The sequence below is a fragment of the Branchiostoma lanceolatum genome, chromosome 6, assembly GCF_035083965.1.
Source record: "Branchiostoma lanceolatum isolate klBraLanc5 chromosome 6, klBraLanc5.hap2, whole genome shotgun sequence".
Lineage (NCBI taxonomy): Eukaryota > Metazoa > Chordata > Leptocardii > Amphioxiformes > Branchiostomatidae > Branchiostoma > Branchiostoma lanceolatum.
In genome coordinates, this window is record NC_089727.1 from 17,406,791 (window position 1) to 17,429,389 (window position 22,599).

Genomic DNA, 22,599 nt, shown 5'->3' on the forward strand with positions numbered 1-22,599 from the left:
CATTGCTTCGGGTTTCTCACTGGCTTATCTCATGCCCTAGTCAAGCGGGCGGGAGTCATTGCTTCGGGTTTCTCACTGGCTCCTCTCATGCCCTAGTCCAGCGGGCGGGAGTCATTGCTTCGGGTTTCTCACTGGCTCCTCTCATGCCCTAGTCCATTGGGCAGCGGGCGTTGCTTCGGGTTTCTCACTGGCTTCTCTCATGCCCTAGTCCAGCGGGCGGGAGTCATTGCTTTGGGTTTCTCACTGGCTTCTCTCATGCCCTAGTCCAGCGGGCGGGAGTCATTGCTGTGGGGTCTCACTGCCTCCTCTCATGCCCTAGTCTATTGGGCAGCGGGCGTTGCTTCGGGTTTCTCACTGGCCTTTCTCATGCCCTAGTCCAGCGGGCGGGAGTCATTGCTTCGGGTTTCTCACTGACTCCTCTCATGCCCTAGTCCAGCGAGCGGGAGTCATTGCTGCGGGATCTCACTGCCTCCTCTCATGCCCTAGTCTATTGGGCGGCGGACATTGCTTCGGGTTTCTCACTGGCTTATCTCATGCCCTAGTCAAGCGGGCGGGAGTCATTGCTGTGGGGTCTCACTGGCTCCTCCCATGCCCTAGTCTATTGGGCAGCGGGCGTTGCTTCGGGTTTCTCACTGGCCTTTCTCATGCCATAGTCCAGCGGGCGGGAGTCATTGCTTCGGGTTTCTCACTGGCCTTTCTCATGCCCTAGTCCAGCGGGCAGCAGGCATTGCTTCAGGTTTCTCACTGGCTTCTCTCATGCCCTAGTCCAGCGGGCGGGAGTCATTGCTTTGGGTTTCTCACTGGCTTCTCTCATGCCCTAGTCCATTGGGCAGCGGGCATTGCTTCAGGTTTCTCACTGGCTTCTCTCATGCCCTAGTCCATAGGGCGGCGGGCATTGCTTCGGGTTTCTCACTGGCTTCTCTCATGCCCTAGTCCATAGGGCGGCGGACATTGCTTCGGGTTTCTCACTGGCTTCTCTCATGCCCTAGTCCATAGGGCGGCGGGCATTGCTTCGGGTTTCTCACTGGCTCCTCTCATGCCCTAGTCCATAGGGCAGCGGGCATTGCTTCGGGTTTCTCACTGGCTCCTCTCATGCCCTAGTCCAGCGGGCGGGAGTCATTGCTTCGGGTTTCTCACTGGCTCCTCTCATGCCCTAGTCCATTGGGCAGCGGGCGTTGCTTCGGGTTTCTCACTGGCTTCTCTCATGCCCTAGTCCAGCGGGCGGGAGTCATTGCTTCGGGTTTCTCACTGGCTCCTCTCATGCCCTAGTCCATTGGGCAGCGGGCGTTGCTTCGGGTTTCTCACTGGCTTCTCTCATGCCCTAGTCCATGGGCCGGGGGCATTGCTTCGGGCTATCACTGGCTTCTCTCATGCCCTAGTCCATTGGGCGGCGGGCATTGCTTCGGGTTTCTCACTGGCTCCTCTCATGCCCTAGTCCAGCATTGCTGCGGGCTCTCACTGTCTCGACGAGAGGAAGGTAGGGAGGGGGATTTTTTTTCGGATCATTGCGTTAGGCTTCAGTCTAGGGGTAGGCGGAGGAGGTTATTACTTCAGGCCTCTCTTTGATTTGGCTTCAGCCATCCCCTTATCCATGGGGCAGTTCTTGTTTCGGGCTAGTCCATGGGGCTAATATTGCTGGAGGTCTCCAACCTGCATTTGTAGATAGCCGTTTATGTGTCAGACTGCATCACTTTCATAAATGATACCATCATATTCCATGGATGTTAATTATAGTTTTTTTTTAGCCGTCATTTTATCCTTTGGTGTTCACGTATACCTTACACTGTGTCTGAAAGAAGAAAAAAAATAGATCAAAGTTATTCCTTTGAAGCTTAGTTTCTATATATATGATGTACATGCATTTGATGATAAACTTCTACAAATTTGTAAAGTAAGTTCTACAAACAAGTAACTTTAAAAGGCACACCATTTAGAAAGTCAATATCAATATGATATGCTATGAGAAGACAATTTCTTCTAAAAAACAATCATGATAGTAAATTTATCTGACTTTTCTAGAGATCTGAATTAAACATAAGGCTGAGCAAAACATTCTTACCATGTTTTTTTCTTGATTCAGCTCCCCCTTTATAATAACTAGTGAAGATGGTACGTCCCGGCATGTGTGTCTCTTTGCCTGTCCTCGATGTTGCTGTTGATTTTCCATCTTCTGATGCGCTCTTTTCAGGACGCTTTTCCTTTGGGTCCATGCACGTGAGAATCACCTGCAAGTAAGTTTTTTTTAGCATGTAATGATATTTTGTTTTAATCTTATGTACCTATTTGTCACAGTTAGTTACTTGTTATCTAATATGTTGTTTCACTTCTGTAATGTTACTTTTAAAAATTGCCTTTGATCATGATGTTGTGATCTTAACTTAATTTTGTTGTGAAGACAAAAAAAGAATCACCTGTATTCTCCTCAGCTTCTCTGGATCCTTTACTTTCCTCACCCTGGTTGTTAGTACGTTCTTCCGATGTGCTGAGCAGGCATCGTCCATCCGATGCCAGGCCGTTCTATCTCCATACAGGAGCCATGGTGATTTTTGTACCACTTTCAGTTTGGTCCGCCTGTTCCCCTCCTCATTGGTCAAGCCATAAATCAACTTAACTGGCTCTGTAATGTTTCGAATACAAAATGCATCAAACCTAATGTACATTATGAAAAGCACATCCTCAAAAAGCACATCCTCAACCCATGCTAAAATATTTTGTAATGTAGATAAGTCACACAGAATGGTAGTTATGTATTCGTAGCAGGTTATGTTATTCATGTAACACTTGTTTATCAACACCAATCTTACTCTCCAAGCAGAGGTTGGTGGGGAAGATCGTCACCGTTTTATCATTTGCCCCTTTTTTTGTCCGCTACCCCACCCGCTTGCACACACCAATCTGGCAAAAGAATTAACCAACATTTCTTCCTTTTTGTGCTGATAATTTGATAACCTTTGTAACTTAATGCTACAATGCTATTTTTTCTCTAGTCCTGTTGATACAAAAACGCAGTGCAACCTTAAAGGCATCCAGAGCATCTTATGAGGCTTATGACTTGCATACTAAAACTCTAATTTCTAGTCATTCCTACACATAGTAAGTTTCAAAAACACTATACCATTACATATCGACATTAAAGGAGCAAAGATACAGTGGTGAGTTGTGTGGTGAGAACTGATAGAAAATCCAATCCCTAATACTAGTAGACTTATCCTGACTGTCCATCACATTTAGCGGTTCGACCAATGAGAGAGTGACTGCATGTCCGTCAGATATTTGCATTTTCATGTTTTAATTTTGCATTTCTACGTTTTGACGGAGGTGGGCGGGGCTATGGTATCGGTCTATTTACACTAGGCGCGTGAAACTAAAAGATCACCATGTAGCTTATTTTTGTGCCGCTTTTGAGCACTTTTGGTAAGAAATCCGCACGCAAATATGGTAAATAGTGGCATTAAATGTCAATTTCATGAAGATAGCAGCAACTAGAATATTCAAACCTCATAAATGCTCTGGGTGCCTTTAAAGGACCGCATGTGGTGTTCAGGACGAATCTTACCCGAGGAGATAAATTCTCGGCTGATCGGGGGCCGGCCGCGCCACCGGTAGATCTGCTTCAAAACTGCTCGTGTCTGCGCGTGGTTGCTTTCACTACACGGCACGTTGTAGAAACGTCGGCCCACGATCATGTGGTGAAGTAAAGTTCCTCTGATGAAACAAAAATGGTGGTATCCATTATAATTTATCGTCACACCTTTAAATTTCCTTTAGCGTATATCTATAGTATGTGATTGCTAAATGCATATCATACGTACATTGTTTGTTAACACGTACTGTAATTCTAAGTGCATGTTTACACTGAGTCTTGTGATTTAGATGTATGTTAATACGGAAGCCTAGCTGAACAACTGAATGTAGGTTTACATTGTCATTCAGATGCGTGTTCTTGCTTTGGGTTGCACCTTGGGTTGCATTACTAATGTATGTTCTCACTGTAATTCAGATTTATGTTCACACTGCAGGTTGCTACGACACAATATTGTATCTTCAGACGTACAGCAAAGCACGTAAAATGAAGTTTGGGACATGCGCATCCTAACATATATATTCCCAACCAGATTAAGATGGTGATTATCACAGTTAAAGATTTCATTGATCAATTCAATACTATTCCCAATTGTAACTTATATCTGACATCATATTCCATGCTACACATATTAAGATCTTCATACTAATTTTTTCGATGATCCATGTGACTCCTGTATGCTGACTATCCTGTACTCCCACAATGGAAATTATCTGGTAAGTGGTAACTGTCATGAGTAGGGTCCTCAGAATTTTCAGAATCTGCAACTGACATGCTTCCTGCAATTCCAATGAAATCCACCAGGGGGCCCAAACTTAAAACTAATTTTCGACCAACCAAAAGTTGTGACTGTAGCTTATCCAGAACATGAGATATCAAAACTGGAAATTCTGCTAGTCAGCACCATAGAAAGCCACCAGGTTTTAGCAAGGCATACCCACATAGCAAGTCTCAGACAGATACATACACAAACACACACACACACACACACAAACAAACACACACACAAACACACACACACACACACACACACACACACACACACACACACACACAAAAGCTGACAAAAAAATTAACCTTCTTGGCAATAGCAATGAAAATCCCTCAGTATATGATAAACTGTACTAACATAGAATAGAGATCAGCCTGCTCTGGGGAATAGCGCTGTCCCCGCAGGGCCTCCGGGCAGATGTTCGGATGAGTTCCCACAGCGTCTTTCCTGATCTTGAAGTGACCAAGAGGTCGCCGGCACTTGATCGCCAAACCAAAGTCTGTTGATTGAAAGAGAAGTTTGAAATGTAAAGCTAATAAATAGGTATTCATATATCCTTGCTGATTTCTACAATGTCATGATGGTTGCATAGTGACAAATTTGCATGCAGAAAATATGCTTCAATGCGAAGTTACATGGAATTGACAAAGGTGTCTTGAAATATAGTGATGAATGCATCTATTGTGACTGCGAATGGAAACACAAGACACTGCATATCTTAATTATATAAAACCTTACCCCTTGAAATCGAACAGAACAGAATATCACAGCAAGGTTTGTAGTTTTACAATTCTGTTGTGATAATATTTCTTCAATTTCAAATATTAGATTAGTTCTTTAAAGTTGTTAGCTATTAGAAATTAGGTATTAGAATTGGGCAACCCGCACGACATGATGATGATGATGATGATGATTAGAAATTGTTAATTTGTCGTGTTTCTATAAGTTTCCACACATTATACCTGCTCCAATCGTAGCACAATAGTTCTTCAATCAAACCTGTACTCAGTCTTAGTGACTACCTCTACATAAGGACCGCCCAGTCAATGAGGACAATTTAGGGAGGTGCCTTAGATAATCATTCCAATTGACCAAACATTGAGAACCCTGTTACTGAAATGTTTTAACAGTTTCTGTGACCAAAAAGGTTTCTAAATACTGTAATTCTTGTTTCTTTCACTGTAACTTTATGTTCACTGTTTTCACTTTCACCTCTGTACCATGAACTTATCATCATCGTGAAAAAACCTGTTGTGATTTTTTATGATTCCTTCACACATCCATTCCGTGAAGTTCAAGTTCAGTGAAAATGTCAATTTTCCTTACACCGTGAAATTTTGCTACCGTGAAGATAAAGTGAATTGCAGTAGCTCGGTGTATGAATATGCAATAGCTGTGCTCACATCTGAAGTGTTGAAGTTTAAAAATCTAGACACAATTTTTTCTTTCCTTTACTTGTGACAATTCCCTAACTACATGTACTTATAAAGGCCTCTGTCTAAGGTTTAGATATATCCAAAGTGATCTGACTATGAAATCCCTACACCTACACTCACCGCAAATTTTGGGAGTCATAAACCTATCCAACAGAATGTTTTCGCACTTCAAATCCCTAAATAAGAGGAAAGAAAAGCTGCTTCTTCAACAAAGGTAAAGAAAACAAAAGAATCTATTGCTAAAAAGAATGTACATGTAGCATAACAAATCAAAACATGAATCAAAGGTAAGCATTAAAAACTTGAACACAAGGTATAAGAGGTATAACAAAAGATACAAACCAATTAGGTGATAAACAATGATATTATTGCTTGTGAATACAAAATAAAAATATCTGACAAAATGAAATCATTGAAAAGAAGCAGTCAGGCACTAAGCTGAGTTCTGGAAGATTTCCTAATCATTTTATCATGATCTCATTCCTTTTATTTTATTTTTTCTAATCGTAGAAAGGCTGACCTTACACGTTTAGACTTGTTGAAAGGTCTGCTGTGTTTATATCAAAAGAGATTCCCTTCTTACCTGTGGTAGATCCCCTTACGATGTAGATGCTGCAGGCCATTTATGATCTGTGAGAACAGCGCTCTAATAACGCCCTCCGGCAGACCGGTGGTGCATGTGCAGTGTCCCCTGCTGAGACAGCAGCATGGCTTGTTCCGCTCCACATAGTATGATAGGTCAAACCTCTCAGCCTTCGGGCAGACCAACACGACAATCAGCTGGTTGATCCAGACATCGTACAAGTTCAGCTGTAATAGACAATGAGGAAAAACCGTCAATCGAGTCATATTAACCTTGTCTTGTTGTTGGCTAATGTCTTTGGTACCGATATCTACACTGTGATGCACAAAGGTTAACTGATTTTTTTCAAACTGCTAGGCTGCCCAAAGTACATAACATTGAGATTTAGTTGCCTCCTGCTAGGCTGTTCTTTGTACAAAACAGTGACGTCAGGTACTAGTACTCCACTGTAATAAGGCTGTCCTTGGTACTAAACAAATAGGTTTCCTTGGTACTGGACAGTGATGTTTCATTGTCATCTCACAAGGCAGTCCTTGGTATTGAACAGCGATGTTTCGTTGTCCTCTCTAGGCTGTCCATGGTACTGAAGAGTGAAATTTGGCTGTCCTCCTGTATTACTATCCTTAGTACTGATATTAAATACAGCATCACTTCATGAAGTAGACTCAACACATCTGTATATAAGTCAAAACCCTGTACACATTAGGATTGGTGATAATTTATGTTTGTTGTATCACTTCAGTGAAAAACCTTGATGCAACAGTTTGTGCTTAGTCATTTTTTCTCATAGTCAGTGTTGATTGGTTCAGCTCGTCTAGAAAAGAAATATAGAAACATAAATTTGCAAACATGAACTGACAATGTTTCAATGGGGCTTGGCCTAATTGACTACAATCAAAGATTTGCACCAATTACTTAAACTTACTTCCAGTCATCATGTGTTTATATCTGCACAGACGGGACATAGAAAAGACACAGAAAAACTCACGAGATTGACGTGTGGTTTGGTCCTGGTCCTCTCTAGGACCTTCATCTCTGCCTTTATGGAGGACATCTGAGACTCGTCTTTGATAGTTTTCCCTTCCAACATGAAACTATGCTGGATGATCTTGAAAGCCACCTGTAAAGGGGGGGAGGGGGTTGTAGTTATTCAAGTGTAGTCATGTATCTATTCTTATATATAATACCAAAAAAATCAAGCAACTGTTAGTGAATAGATCTGATAATTGGTTAATGCTGTAAATTAATTTCAGATGGAAGATCTTTCTACAATGATTTCTGCCAATGAATTTCTTTTCCTACAAGCAGAACTTTCCAGGTGATTTAACACTACTGCCACTCAGTAACTTCAATCTGTAATTCTAAAACTAATTGCACAAGTAATACATCATATGAATTACAATGCAACAAGGGTTATATTGCTTTTTCTGGCACTTATAATTCAAGAATATTCAGTGTACAAAGATATCTAGGTGCACTAGTGCACCCACAGTGAAATTAGGGGCACAGCTCCAATTTTGGATGCACAAAGGTGCACATGCACCCAGTATTTCGAGCCCTGCAGTGAGGAAAGCCGTGTAAAGTGCCTTTCCCAAGGAAACAATAAATACCAGGGAGTGCCAGGAATGGAACCCATGACCTTTCAATCCCGTATACCCTCCAAACTTGTACTCACCTTATTGTGGCCGTTGTGGACGGCAGCATCCATAACCTCTCTATGGCGCAGAAGGCGTTTTGCTCCGACCGAGCCGAACAATACCAAGCCGAAACCCCCTCGGAGGTGCCCCTCAGACAGGTTTACTCTGTACCCCCTCTCATCTGCTGCAACTTGAAGGTCGTTCAGCATCCATCGTGGAATGCCCTCCTCTACAAAATACAAACCACTGTTAAACATATATTGTCAAACATTCAACCTCGCTATAATGCTACTGTAAATGCCTTTAGGTTTGCAGTGATTTGATTTAACAGTAGGGAACAACATATGTTGTCAAACATGTGACCCTGCTACAAGCCTACAATTATACTAACTGTCAATTCATTTAATTTTCAGTGATTTAATTTCACAGTAGGGAGAAAATGGAGAGTTCTCAATGATGTAAAGTTTGTGGTAGCACTTTAGTCACTTACTGTATACTCTGTATACTGTGTACACTGTGAGTGTACATTACTGTAATATTAATGGAAACACTGGTTTTAAGTTTGCAGTGAAGCTGTCACTGCAAAACTGTGAGCATTAAACCACTGCAAAATTACAGTTACCTTACAATTACTGTTGCTAATATCATACACCCTTTTTTCTATGATCCAATATCTTCAACTTGTAAGAATCTGTCTTGTATCAAAATGTACCAAATTCTCTTCTATTTAAAGTTTTCATGATAAAACATTTAGTCATTATCTCTGTCAGTCACTAATTTAGACGGGAAAAGTGGTTAAAAGTCACCAAGTACAGTCAAACCTGTCCAAGAAGACCACTCAGGGGCGCAAGAAACTATGGTCTATGTGGACAGGTGGTCACTGTAGACAATATTCTTGATGCTCGTGTCAATGGGAAAATTGTCCAAGGGACCACCAAAAAGTGGCCACATTGGTCAGGTGGTCCTAATGTACATATGGAGGTGGTGACTTGTACAGGTTTTACTATACATCACATCAAGCACACCTTAATGGAATGATGAGCCTGTATGCTCTGATAAGAACTACAAGTTTGCTTAATAAAGCATTAAGTCCCTATAGAACTCATAATTCTAAATACCATCCTGTAGTAAACTTGTACTTACCCTCTGCAGGTGACCCTTCAGCAGCTGGCCCTGTAAAGAATAGAATGATAATAGTTACTGATAGGTAAAGTAATTGTACTTGAGGAAAAGTTCTACCCTCCCCTTTTCTAAAACAGTAGAAAATGTTTTGACAATTTTTCAACTTATGGGTGCAATTCCTAAAGTAAAGGGTGTACAAAATCCGTGAGATATGGTGGAATCAATGGCAACCTAGATTAATTTAGTAATTTTGTGCAAGCTAAGGCCTAGGTCTGTAAAATCATTAGCCCACAGCAAGTAGATTTTATAGATGGTATCCCCTGCAGACTCCAAATCTGATGTGAGAGCAGTATGGCTATGCATTATGGACCACAAAGGACATGGCACATTTCAGCATATAACAGAAAATCTAACAACTTGCTATGAAAAGGTGACTAAGGAACTGTTACATTAATAGCAAATCAGATAGAAACCACATGTATGGTACCAAAGAATCAATTGGTAATACATGAAAATGCAAGTTTCTTACAGTGACTGTAAATGCAGAAATGTTGTCGGTGGTTTAATGTTTGTGGAACTCTTCATCGCAAACTAAAAAACACTGCGAAACTTTTTGCCCACCAACGTATGACTGTAGCGCTACCATTGTTTCAAACGCAAACTTAAAACCACCGCAAACATTAATTTTACAGTACACATTACAGATTTTTTTCTGTGGGTAGAGAGAAATACAGTGATTTGTCTACTACAGAAGTGCTCTTAACAGCCTCCAAGACAGACAAACAAACAAATATATCAACTGAATACAATACCTCACAAAATACCTCACTGACAGGCATTTACTACTTAAATTTTAGATTGGTACCTAATCCTGATATCAGATGACACCCAATAGCCAAATAATTGAACCTTTACATGTGTAGCTTTGCACTGAATGGGTCATGATATCTAATGTCTTCAATCATATTAAATGATGTCAGAGTTCAAATGGATTCAGCCATGCTCACATGCATGAATAATGAGGAGAGACCTCTGACCTTAGAGAAGTCTGCCAAAACATGCAGGCAAACTTAGGCTGCAGTAGATACTAAAGGGACACCCAAGCAAGATACTAAAACTCTGAGTGTACTGAATTACAAAACACAAGGAAACCTGGTAACAAGTCTTAGATTCTGAAAGAACATAATCTTCTGTTCAATAGGATTGAATAAGGTCCCATGATAGCATATAGCTGAATCTAATAAAGGATGATATTACATTAATTATTGTGTACTGAAATACACACTGTTTCCAACATAGACAATTTGCAAGTAGAGTAGACATGCACAAAAACTGAGGAGTGTTGCAAGGGTTAAACTAAGTTGCTTTTAAGCAACAAGGAGGAAGATACAATTTATAGACAATTTTTAAGTATCCCCCCATAATTTGGTGTTATGAAGAAGGATTAAATTTGATCCAACAAAATGTTTACCACTAATAGCATTGACAGCACACAACAAAACTACATTTTCTTAAAACATTGGCATTTCAGTATTCTATTCATAATCATATTTGAGCAATCACAATAATGTCACGGTGATGCAGTAGCTAATATGCAGGATTAAAACAGGTGAAACTCAAAAGATTTACAAGTTGATTGATCAATTGATCTGGTAATTCAGATGCTTATCAATAATCTAATCCACTAACATAATTTTGCCAACCAGTCGTTGAATTCTTCAGATGTAAACAAAAGCAGTTACCGTTCCCATACAGCAATTGGCTATTGACAAGATGCTCATTATCAGTTATTGATAGAATGCATAGAAATTTGAATAAATCAGTATATATACATCCATTTAACGAATAGTATCAACTGCTCAACTGGCAGCATGTATGCCTATAGTTTTGGAGGTTTGGGATCCCACCCCCCTCCCAGATTGGGACATTTTTCTTCAATATCCTTTCAATTTAAAAAAAAAAAGCCTTACTCAGGAATGGCAATAAGTCTTTACTTTTGCACCATTGTACAAGCTCATACGTCTTATCAATAGAGTGAGAAATTGCTATTGAGAGTAACATACTGTATTATTGAAAGTAGCATCCTGTCAATATTGCCTAAAATTCTTATTGACAGGAACATGCTGTCAATAATAAAAAACATTCCTCTCAAAAGAAACATCCTGTGTGCCTATAATCAAAGATCCTGTCAATGGCATGAAAAATATGTTATTGACAGGAAATGGTACAAAAAGCTCTTATTGACAGCATCTTGTCAACAGAAAAAAAATCTTCTTAAAAGGAGCAGCCTGTCAATAGTGCCTAATCAAAAAATTGTTAATGGTATGAAGAAATTGTTCTCCACAGGAACATCCTGTTAATGATACAAAATATTCTTATTGACAGGAGCACCCTTTCAATAGAACAAGAATGCTTATCAACTAGAGCATCTTGTCAATAATGTCTAATCAAATATCCTATTGATGGTGTGAAAATCCTGTCAAAGAATAGTAGAAAAAAATTTATTCATTTACTCATTTTGTAATTATTTTTCATTGTTGTTTATCAACGGTCAAGTGGAAAATAGATTGTAAAAATCCTTACCTGATGGTGTGGAAGACTCAGGGTGGTCAGACGGGTCGCTGTCAGACCCTGTAACTGAATACAGGGATTCTGAACTACCCATAGCAGTGACCGTAGTCAGCGAGGACGTTTGGGAGATTGAAAGAGTGGGGCTGTCCGTCTCCTCTGGTCCTGTCAACTGTTGGTCGGACAGATAGTTGTCTAAGGTGTCATCAGACTCATCTCCAGGATCAGGATCGGGGTTTGTGTCATCTCCGCGATCTAACAGCGCGGCGGGGCTCTGAGGACGATTTTCTTCACCAGTGTCTCCTCCACCGGGGAAACTCGGAAACGGGACTGGGCTGCTTTTTCCACTGTCCGGACTGGACCACTCTTTCCACAAACCCCCGGGAAGATCAGCGACCAAGAATCTCAAGTCCTCGCCTTTGTCGGCGTTGAACAGCCATAACGTGAACTTCCTCATCCCTGGGCTCTTGTAGTCACCGTTCTTCGTGACCTCCAAACTCATTTTCTCTCGAAACAGTAACCAATCCTCGAAGAAATGGCTCGAACGCCATACTCGGCGTTTGGCGTGTACATTATGATAAATGTCACACGTAACATTGCGAATATTTGCAGTAGACATCGTCATCTTTGCTAACGAAAGCAATAAACCTTTCAGTAAAGATGAAGCAAGTGTATCTGTCAACTTGTTTTCGCGTTCTAGTGACTACGGCGGTGTCACAACAGTTCTATTGTTCTATTGTTCCATGTTCCATTGTTCCATGGTCGTTAGCTTTGTGATTGGTCCACAGTTTCGGGGCTCTCGTCCTCAGGGTATGCTCTACAATATCCTGGACACAAGAGCTAGCGTTCGGTCAGCTGCGCGAGCATTTGAAATATTATAACTGGGATCAAGGTATAGGGTAAATGATTCATCTGAATTCATTTTACGTTACTTACAAGCAAACAGGCAGTTTCATAATAGGCATCACACCCAAGAAAGGCCTCATGGTTCGTCTATGATATGGATGTAATGTTCAGCACCAAGGACAGGTCTGATTGTAACGTTATACAGTGTTTCACGTCAGGTCCCGGTTCGTTATTTTTGTTGAAAACTATAATAATTTTTGACCAAAAATTACTATTTTGGGGGCTTTGTTCCAAGGTATCTGAACGAAAATACGACTTTTCCTGGGACAATGGCTGACACAACAATAAAGGTCATCATTCTGTCAAGGTAATTAATTTCTTTTTAACAGAATAAAGAAGAAGACGTAAGACCTGTCTTTCTCGAGAGTTTTGGCCCAATACTGTTCGGCAATGTATGATCTTAAGTATTTTCTGAAAAGTCCGTTCTTCGAGCATTTTAGGGTCGCTCAGATTTGGTCATCTGCGAATAATGGTATTACTATAAGTGCAACTTGTCACTTGATTATACCGAAATCGTGCGTTCTCTCTGCGTTTTGGATTTTTTTACTGATCTGACTCGTTAATTGCCAGAAAGGCGCTAGCGCCTCTCCAACATCGTTGTCTGGGGAGTTTTCAATGGAAAGAGGTGCCTTGGCACTGACCTACTGGTTCATACGGCTGATATTTTCTATGCAAACGTTATTTTTGGTTTAAAAAAATGACAAAAAACTGCTATTTGTTGGCATTCTTCAAAGGCCGCTGCACGGAAAATAATGATTTTCCTAGGATAACGACTGACGCGGCAATTAAGGTCATGAATATGCCTGTGTAATAAAAAAAAATGGACTGAAAGATCGTGATGATACGTTTCCGATACATAGCTCTCAAATTCGGGTAATCAGGAGAAAGGCCCGCGCAGGCAAAGACAGATCGGGCTTTTCAGGAAATATAAAAGATTAAAGTTCATTTACCGGAGTTTGTATGGTTACATTAAAAACAACTCATACTCTATGTCACCTGACATGTTAACGATTAATAGCGAAGCTTGAGTGGTTGTTCTGAACCTTTGAACTTTATTATCGGCTGACGGATGATGTAATGTTGACACGAGAAGGGGGATGTTTGTCTAGACTTGTTTGTTCCAGTCACGCGCATAAAACTTACACGGAGTCCCGTGATTATCAGCAGATTTACAGACGCAGTTTTAGCAGAAGCCAGCCATGTTGAGGGTCTGTGAGAAACTCCGTGAGGCGGACGCGAAGGGCAGGAGGTACGGACTAGCCCGTGCGGAGACAGGCTACCTCCGTGCCCTGGTGGACGCCGTAGCTTACAAGGACAGGCTGCTGGAAGTGGAGCTGCTCAAAAGTTTGGGCGACGTGAACTTGGAGAAGGGAAGACTCGGGAAGGACGTAGGAAAGTTCAACATGGCCTTGGCGCTTTACATGGCTGCTGTGGTCCGGTGTCAAAATAAGGATCAGGGAGAAGGTATAGAACACCGATATGAATACACTGAGAGGCTTTTACAGGGAGTGTCGTCAAAGGGGTCACATGGTAAAGAACAGCCAACTGAAGACAAGGAGACGACTACACCTGCAAAAGTAGCGGTAAAGTTTAAAGACATGGACAAGAAACGGTCTGCCGGTGGTAACACAGACTCTGCGCTGGTTGGATACGCACAGTTGATGGTAGAGGGAATAGTAAGCGAGAACAACATGTTAGAAACAGAAGCGATCAAAAGTCTCGGTGACGTGTACCTAAAAAAAGGAACAGAAACTAGAGACACTAGAAACTTGACTAGAGCTACTGCTCTGTACAACACGGCACTGGAGCGGTGTCACAACGTTCATGGAACAGTTGTCATTGTCCACCGGTTACTGCACAGCGCTAAAATCAGACAGGACATCGCCACAATGAACATGAAGGTAAGTGAACTATGCAGAAATTTGACAGGAAAAAGAAAACTCAATCAGCAGTGTAATGCAATGTTTCTGAATTTCAATCTCTTGGCATGGAGATGTCCTACAGAAGACTTAGTGCTTATGTTATTACTATTTGTTACCGAGCACTGTTGTGTATACTTGGTGTATATTGTTACTGTTTACCTGCAAAGATAAGATGCCGTGGTCGGACGCGGACTTTAAAAAGAGGTTTTGAATGCATTTTCACACTTTTTGATATGGAGGGTAGACAAAGGTGTTGGCGAAAGGACGTCTTATGCACTATTGAGTTCAACAAGTCACTGATTCCTACTCTCCAAGCAGGGGTTGGCGGGAAGATCGTCATCGTTCTATCATATGCCTCTTTTTTTCCGGGTGAGCGGACAAAAAACGAGGCATATGATAAAACGTTGACGATCTTCCCCACCGACCTCTGTTTGGAGAGTAACTGATTCCCAAATCACCAACCAACAACCACATTTACAGCATAGATTTTTGCGTTGGCCTTCTTAAAGTCACGTCAGGCCCAAAAACCGTTCGTCAAAGTCTAATTCTGTGTTGACTTATGTGATTGTCCATCTGTTAATTATTCATGGCTTCGTATCGGTTCACGTAGAGGTCAAGACGTACTCAACGACAACAACACGTGACAGGACGGAAGGACAACTTTTCTCCCTTTTCAGCTGTACCCTCAAGTGGCGTCATCAATGATGGAATGCGCCGTACACACATGTAGGTATATGGAAGACTAGCTCTTTATGATTTTGATCTTCTTCTCTATACCTCTATTGAATAGTGAATGTTATAAAATGCATTTTGTCTTACATCTTCAGTGCCCCAGAACCGCAGAAAGATCAAAATGCCACACGGGTTGACGATGACAAGTTAGTATCCCCCGTTTCTCTGTTTGGAATGCAAATTATGTAAATTCTGAGCATTCGTTCGCAAACTATAGAAGCTTGACGCCTTGCAACAAGGCTATTCTTAAGGTCTCGGACCGAAGTTTCTTTTACGATTTCCTACGTAGGCCAACACCCTCGGACCGAGGGGCTACAATTCCGCCAAGAAATGTAGGACGGAAAATGCAATAATACCGGCGAAAAGCGTTTTTGCTGCTTTCCGATGTATTTCTCTGTATCGTCTGTTGTCCCACTACTTTGGGTGGAAACCATAGTAAAATGTAAATTTTGGACCCGAAAATGATTATTGTTTTACCCCTTTTTTGATCGAGATTGCTTGGGTAACGGCATATTTGCTGAGAAAGATTAGTAATTGCTGTAAAGACACATGTGGTATCCTATTGTTTCTTCCAGTACATACGAAGAACAGCTACAAGATGGCTTAAAAGCCCTGCAGACTGGAGACCTGGACAAAGCAGAAGACAGCTTTGCAGCTGCGCTCAAGTCTGTTCATATCAAAGGTAAAATCTTATTATGATAACCTTCGCCACAAGGTTATGTTTTCTGTTTTGCTATGGTGGAATGGGTTGGTGTCGGTGATAAAGGTCGAGTTTAAGAATGGGCATCAGTCGAAAAGGTTAAAATCATTTGGCGAAGGTATGAGGTCGTGGATCTCTAGTCATAATCAAAAGACAAGTTTTCATTTGAAGCATTTACCTATCAATAAGGATTAAAACATCTTCTTACAAGGTTACAATTCATGACTTTTAATGTAAATTCTAATGTTTGTAACAGGTCAACACAAGAAAGAGGCAGAGCCCCTGTACAAAATGGGCGAGGTCTATCTGAAGAGAGGAATCCAGTCACAGGACGGGGGCGATTTCACCAAGGCTGCAGCACTCTGTAATGCAGCACTGGTAAGATCAAGGAGAAAAGATATTGAGGATAAAATCCAGCAAATAACTCAAGCATTTGTTAAGGAAGTCTTGAAGATCGAACAGAAGGTAGACATTGATGATACAGAGAAACACAAATTGTTGTTGAAGGCTGATAGGGAATACGTAGAAAAAGAGATCAAAATATTTGAACAAGAGATAGATCCATATAGCCTTGATGACAATGACCCAAAGATAAAAGATGTAGAGATGAAGAGAGCGGAAGCAATCAAAAAATTGTATGAAACACTTGTTGATCATCGCAAAACGTTCATAACTAGCCTTGTAGATGAATGCATGGATGTAATGGGTCCCCCTCCCTGTGCGTACGCCATGATAGGTTTGGGTTCACAAGCCACAGGGTTGGTAACACCATACTCTGATCTAGAATTTGCCGTCTTGGTGGAGGAGGAAACCGAGCATAATGTTAACTATTTCCGTAACCTCACTCATTACCTGCATCTCAAAGTGATAAATCTGGGAGAAACCATTCTCCCGGCCATGGGGATTAAGTCCCTCAATAATTTTTACTCAGAAGACCCACTGGGCAGCTGGTTTTATGACTCAGTAACCCCGCGCGGGTTTGCGTTCGATGGAGCCATGCCGCATGCGTGCAAGACTCCATTGGGCAGGGGTAGAAATAGCTCAGGAACAAGTGAACTCATCCACACACCAAGCAATATGACCAACATTCTGAGAGACGACATTACAATCCATTTAAAGAAAGGCTACCATCTTGCTAGTATCCTGGGAAATGTGTCTCTTATCACAGGAGAACAGGGCTTGGTCGATGGGTACAGGTCTTTATGGACTAAGCAATTGCAAAGAAATTACGAAGCACTTCATTTGGTAATGGGAACGACTTTACTCAGGGAGAATGCGTCTACTTTTCAAACCAAGGCTCTCACGTCCAGTCTGTTGGATGTAAAGAAAAAAATCTATCGATTTTCGAGCCTTGCAGTGTCATGCTGGGCGCTACTTAATAACCTACAACCGACAACAATATGGAAGACTATACAGAAGCTGAAAAACAACGATGTCGTCTGTAGTGAGAACGCACACCACTTGATGGTGATGGTCAGCATCTCAGCAGAACTGAGGCTGCGGACATACATGAACAACCGTGGTCAGGTGGAAAACATGACAGCATTGTCGCCAATGTCAAATGATACGGGTATGGATGACAAATTACAGAAAGTATTTTACATATCAAATACAAATCAACTCATGAGATACTATTACACAGAAAGAAAATTCAAGGACTATATTTCAAAGTTAACTGACCTTGAGCCTGTCAAAGAGCCACCAATCTTCTTTGACAATTCTTCAAAGCTTAAAGCTGAGGTATACGAAAGTCTGTGTGATTTCCAAAAATGTAAGAAATGCAGAGAGCAAACATTACAAAACTATCTGTCTAAACATTGTGAAAACACTTCACATGGTGATGTTGCCTCCTCCCTTAACAATTTGGGTAACGCTTGCATGAACCTTGGAGATCACAGAATGGCGGTCAGCTATTATGAACAGTCACTTCAGATGAACCGGGATATCTATGGTGAGGACACTGCACACCCTGACATCGCGGTCTCACTTAACGATTTGGGTAACGCCTGGAAGAACCTTGGAGATCACAGAAAGGCCGTTAGCTATTTTGAACAGTCACTACAAATGATGCTGAGTATCTTTGGTGAGAACACTGCGCATCCTGACATCGCTGGCGTACTTAACAACTTGGGTGGAGTCTGGCGTAATCTTGGTGATTACACAAAGGCGTTAAGCTATCATGAACAGTCACTTCGGATGAGACGGAGTATTCATGGTGAGGACGCTGTACATCCTGACATCGCCAGCTCACTTAACAATTTGGGTAATGGATGGAGAGACATTGGTGATTACAGAGAGGCAATGAGGTGTCATGGACAGTCACTGCAGATGAACCGGGATATCTACGGTGAGGACACCGCACATCCTCACATCGCCAGGTCACTTAGCAACTTGGGTGCCGCCTGGAGTGACCTTAGGGATCACAGAAAGGCGGTCAGCTATCACGAACAGGCACTACAGATGAGGCGGGGTATTTATGGCGAGGAAACTGCACATCCAGACATCGCCGTCTCACTTAACAACTTGGGTAACGCCTGGAACGGCGTTAGGGACCACAGAAAGGCGGTCAGCTATCATGAACAGTCATTACATATGAGTCGTGGTATCTATGTTGAGGACACTGCACATCCCGACATCGCCGGCTCACTTAACAATTTAGGTGTCACCTGGAGCGACCTTGGAGATCACAGTAAGGCGATCAGCTATCATGAACAGTCACTTAAGATGAATCGGAGTATCTATGGTGACGACACTGCACATCCTCACATCGCTGGCTCACTTTACAACTTGGGTATCGCCTGGAACGGCGTTGGGGACCACGGAAAGGCGGTCAGCTATCATAAACAGGCACTTAAGATGAGGCTGAGTATCTATGGTGAGGGCAGCGCACATCCTGACATCGTCGCCTCACTTAACAAGCGATTTGTGCTTCGCCTGGAGGGACATTGGTGATCGCGAAAAGGCCATCAGGTATTTCCTAATAATGAAACAAATGAAACAGAGGATAAAAACTGCAGACGAGTAATCGGTACTATCCACAGTAGCTGCGTAAGACCACCGGGATCTGTATTATATAACACGATTTTCCCCTACCAGAAACGGACTGTTTTCTCCCTACGTTTGTAAATATATGGCCTTAAAAGTCATAAGATTAGTGGGCACTTTCAATTGATAGACTGTTAAAGAAAATTCATCAATTATCTCTAATTGTGATTTTGCTGCTGTAGATGACCATGTCGTTGTAAGTGACATTCATGCCATTGATTTGTATACTAGTGTAACATTAAGACGAAGTCAGGTTAGTTTGTTTAAGCTTGTTGCATACGTTAAAATAGTTGGTAACGAAAGAATTATGTTTAAGATAAGAAGTTAGCAAGTGAGTCGTAAAGATTCCCATTCTGTTTAAAATTAGACTATCAAACCCTTGTTACATCCGTGACGTAGGAGTCGACTTTGAGCATGCGCGTCCCTTCACCGTCTGACGGGCTGGGTTAGTCTAGGTGCGTACCTCACAGCCAATTAGAATCATTTTACGGTGCCTTTTTGTTTCTACTATGTGGATCAATGCGTTTTTACTATTGTAGCAATACAAAAAATGAGCAGCTCTTTATTGTAAACGAAACTTCATTAGAATGTCGTGTTTAGTTCAGTCTAATTGCTTAAAGCTAGGGGCGCTAAGATTGATCGTATTCTGTGACACATAGTACACATGAAAATCATTTAAAATACTGTATACATATGTTCAGATGATTGAGAAGGTTTACTCCTGCATATTATGACGTCATGTTTGAAATAGTAGCCCATGGCTTTTGACGCCTCATCGTCTAGACATATTGTTCTAAATGTACACCTATGTTAATGTTGTAAGTACCTGGCGGACATTATGCCTTTAAGTACCAGAGCTATCGACCCAGAATTGGGGTGTTAAAAATTCGTTATCCCTAAAACTATATCGTAGAGGAATTCGTTGTTACCAAGTACTCTAGACGCATCCTCAATGAATACCTTTAATCAGCGCTTGGCTATACGTGCACAAGTGTGTTGTGACAGGTCGTTTAGTGAAACAAAGGTAGGGTTGTATTGTAGACAATAGATGATATTTGTCATTGTTATTTCATCAACCGGTAGGTAGGTTATCCTGTTTTAGAGGATACTGTAACAAAAAGTCAGATAATAAAGTAACGCACAAGTCTATATCGCGTCTTTAAGACTTACGCCCAACTTGTAGAATATTCAATGAAAAACTATATCTATCAATAGACATATAAGAAAATAATGTGATTTTTCATTAGAAAATGACCGCCGACTTGACAAAAACCTTATCAACTGTACGAAACGATATTCCGCCTTGTCTTGTGATCAATCGCTCTTTATGTTCATTTTCATACCCTGTGCGCCTTTTGTTTTACGTCGTTTTTGATTAAGCGGGTTTTTATGGAAAATCTTTTTAAGGCCATGTTGATTCAATTATATGGAATAGGCATGAAATTCGCGAACGCATAAAATTTCAACCCTAAAAAAGTTTTCGACCATACTATGAATCGTACAAAGCAGCTACCAAATAAACAAACATATGCCGTGAATTGCACGAAATATCGGAAAACTAAGGTTAATGTCTTATAATGTCTAAGTCAATTCCGACAGTCAAAGATGAAACAAAAATAAAGAATATATTGTTCGGTATACCATGGTCTGTGTCAACCTTTCACACCACTTAGATTTCATAAGGAAGGCAACTTTTTTGTGAGTCGTTCTTCTTTCAACATATCGAGAAGAAAAGATAATAGAAAGTACTTTAGTGTAGCTAAAGATAGCCCCAAAGCGTTTCTGGTACCAAAGAGGCAGTAGTTATCCACTGAGTTGGAAGGCGAAGCCCATCGATATCCATTTCTTTCAACCGCCCGTGTCTTTTACCCTATGTTTGTCATTAAAGGAATTCGATACACATAGCATAATGTACTTAATTGCTGGTTTAACATTAAAAGATATAAATGTAACAATAATGAAAAAAAATGAATTGCTATCGATAACGTTTGTCACACTGTTGTTGTAATTGTGTTGTTTTGTATGCATCTGGAACGTTGTATGACAAACAATCCATGGACCAGTACAGTAGTTGAGCTCGGGTTGTCATTGCTACAGCACATAAGATAACACCAAGAACAGGTTACAAAAAGGTAGGTAGAGGTTTGCTTGTTGTTACAGGCTTCAACAAATTAGAATTAACTTTATATACGTGTATATGTTGCTGTTACACTGTCGATGCCATGCTGTTGTATCGGATTCAGCACATTATACTTAATAGAATTCCAACTCATTCTAACGTTGATACCATACACAAGAAACGTCTTAACACAGTTGTAGAATTCTGTACCAATCTTTGCTTCTCGTAAGTAAATTCGAGCCTAGCAACTTTGGCAACTGACATTCCATAATCCAAGGGGATCATTATTCCATGCCTCATAATGTCTACTTTCGTCCATTACTCAATGGCATGGTCATTTCTGTAGGCCACTCACAGGCTCCTCTTATGCACTAGTCCAAGGGGCAGGGGCTTCTCCGCAGGCCTCTCACAGGCTCATGTCATCCCCTAGTCCGGGGGGGGGCATTTCTGAATGCCTCTCACAGGCTCATGTCATCCCCTAGTCCGGGGGGGGGGGGGCATTTCTGAATGCCTCTCACAGGCTCCTGTCATCCCCTAGTCCAGGGGGGGTCTTCTCTGCAGGCCTCTCACAGGCTCATGTCATCCCCTAGTCCAGGGGGGTGGGGGGCATTTCTGAATACCTCTCCCAGGCTCATGTCATCCCCTAGTCCAGGGGAGGGGAGTTTCTGAAGGCCTGTCATGCCCTAGTCCATGGGTCTAGGAATCATTTTTCTGTAGGCCTTCCTTTGACTTACTGCCATCCGCTTGTCCATGGGGCAGTCCTCGTCGCATGGATGGCATTTTTTCCTTAAGTCATCATGTCAGTTTGGTTTCCTTTGATGCACCTTTACATTGAGTGCAGTTTTCTGAAAGAGAAAAAGATAAAAGTCGTAATCGTGTTATACATCTGCTGCTGATGCTGTATGTTACATTACATGCATTTTGAAAATAAAATCCTTCAAAAGATGTGATCTTAGTTAAGGTACATTATATAAAAACTTTATCCATACCATCTATCATTTATGCCCTTTTCACAATTTGCAAGTTACAATTGAGACCATTTCTTCCATCCAAAGATAGCAATTATAGTAGTACAGATTTATCCAATTTTTCTTGAGATCTACGTAAACATATGGTTACCAATACATTCTTACCTTTTTCTTCATTCAGCTCCCCCCTCTATGATAGCTAGTGAATATGGGACGTCCCGGCATGTGTGTCTCTGTGTCTGTCCTCGATGTTGCTGTTGATTTTCCATCTTCTAATGCGCTCTTTTCACGAGGCTTTTCCTTTGGCTCCATGCACTTAAGAATCACCTGTAAGTAAATTTTGTTTCGCATATTATGATATTTTGTTTTTATTTTATGTACCTATTTGTCACAGCTAGTTACTTTTTCTCTACAATGTTTTTTTCACTTCAATCTGTAATGTTACTTTTAAAAATTACTTATGATCATCATAATGTTATGATTTTAACTTGATTTTGTTGTGAAGA

At 41.3% G+C, this 22,599-nt stretch overlaps 3 protein-coding genes across 4 annotated transcripts in view; 1 reads left to right on the forward strand and 2 right to left on the reverse strand.

Moving 5' to 3' along the window:
- Positions 1-22,599, reverse strand: part of LOC136436927 (uncharacterized) — a 77,952-nt gene that overhangs the window by 26,884 nt on the left and 28,469 nt on the right. Inside the window, exons 1-4 of one of the 2 annotated variants that reach the window (XM_066431332.1) lie at positions 11,717-12,443; positions 9,155-9,184; positions 8,050-8,240; positions 7,363-7,494 (exon numbers count right to left, since the gene is read on the reverse strand). In XM_066431332.1, coding sequence (XP_066287429.1) covers positions 7,363-7,494; positions 8,050-8,240; positions 9,155-9,184; positions 11,717-12,326 — 963 coding nt within the window. In that variant the 5' untranslated portion in view covers positions 12,327-12,443. Of the gene's footprint in view, positions 1-7,362; positions 7,495-8,049; positions 8,241-9,154; positions 9,185-11,716; positions 12,444-22,599 lie in introns of those variants that run through there. The other variant, XM_066431331.1, reaches the window with a different exon arrangement.
- Positions 2,352-22,599, reverse strand: part of LOC136436928 (uncharacterized) — a 42,129-nt gene continuing 21,881 nt past the window's right edge. Inside the window, exons 2-5 of the mRNA XM_066431333.1 lie at positions 5,912-5,967; positions 4,713-4,854; positions 3,557-3,705; positions 2,352-2,617 (exon numbers count right to left, since the gene is read on the reverse strand). Coding sequence (XP_066287430.1) covers positions 2,379-2,617; positions 3,557-3,705; positions 4,713-4,854; positions 5,912-5,930 — 549 coding nt within the window. The 5' untranslated portion in view covers positions 5,931-5,967 and the 3' untranslated portion in view covers positions 2,352-2,378. The remainder of the gene's footprint in view (positions 2,618-3,556; positions 3,706-4,712; positions 4,855-5,911; positions 5,968-22,599) is intronic.
- LOC136436926 (uncharacterized) lies at positions 13,628-20,672 on the forward strand. The gene is made up of 5 exons (XM_066431330.1): positions 13,628-14,508; positions 15,140-15,255; positions 15,357-15,407; positions 15,837-15,943; positions 16,218-20,672. The coding sequence occupies exons 1-5, from the start codon at positions 13,807-13,809 to the stop codon at positions 18,911-18,913; spliced, it is 3,672 nt and encodes a 1,223-aa protein (XP_066287427.1). The 5' UTR covers positions 13,628-13,806; the 3' UTR covers positions 18,914-20,672.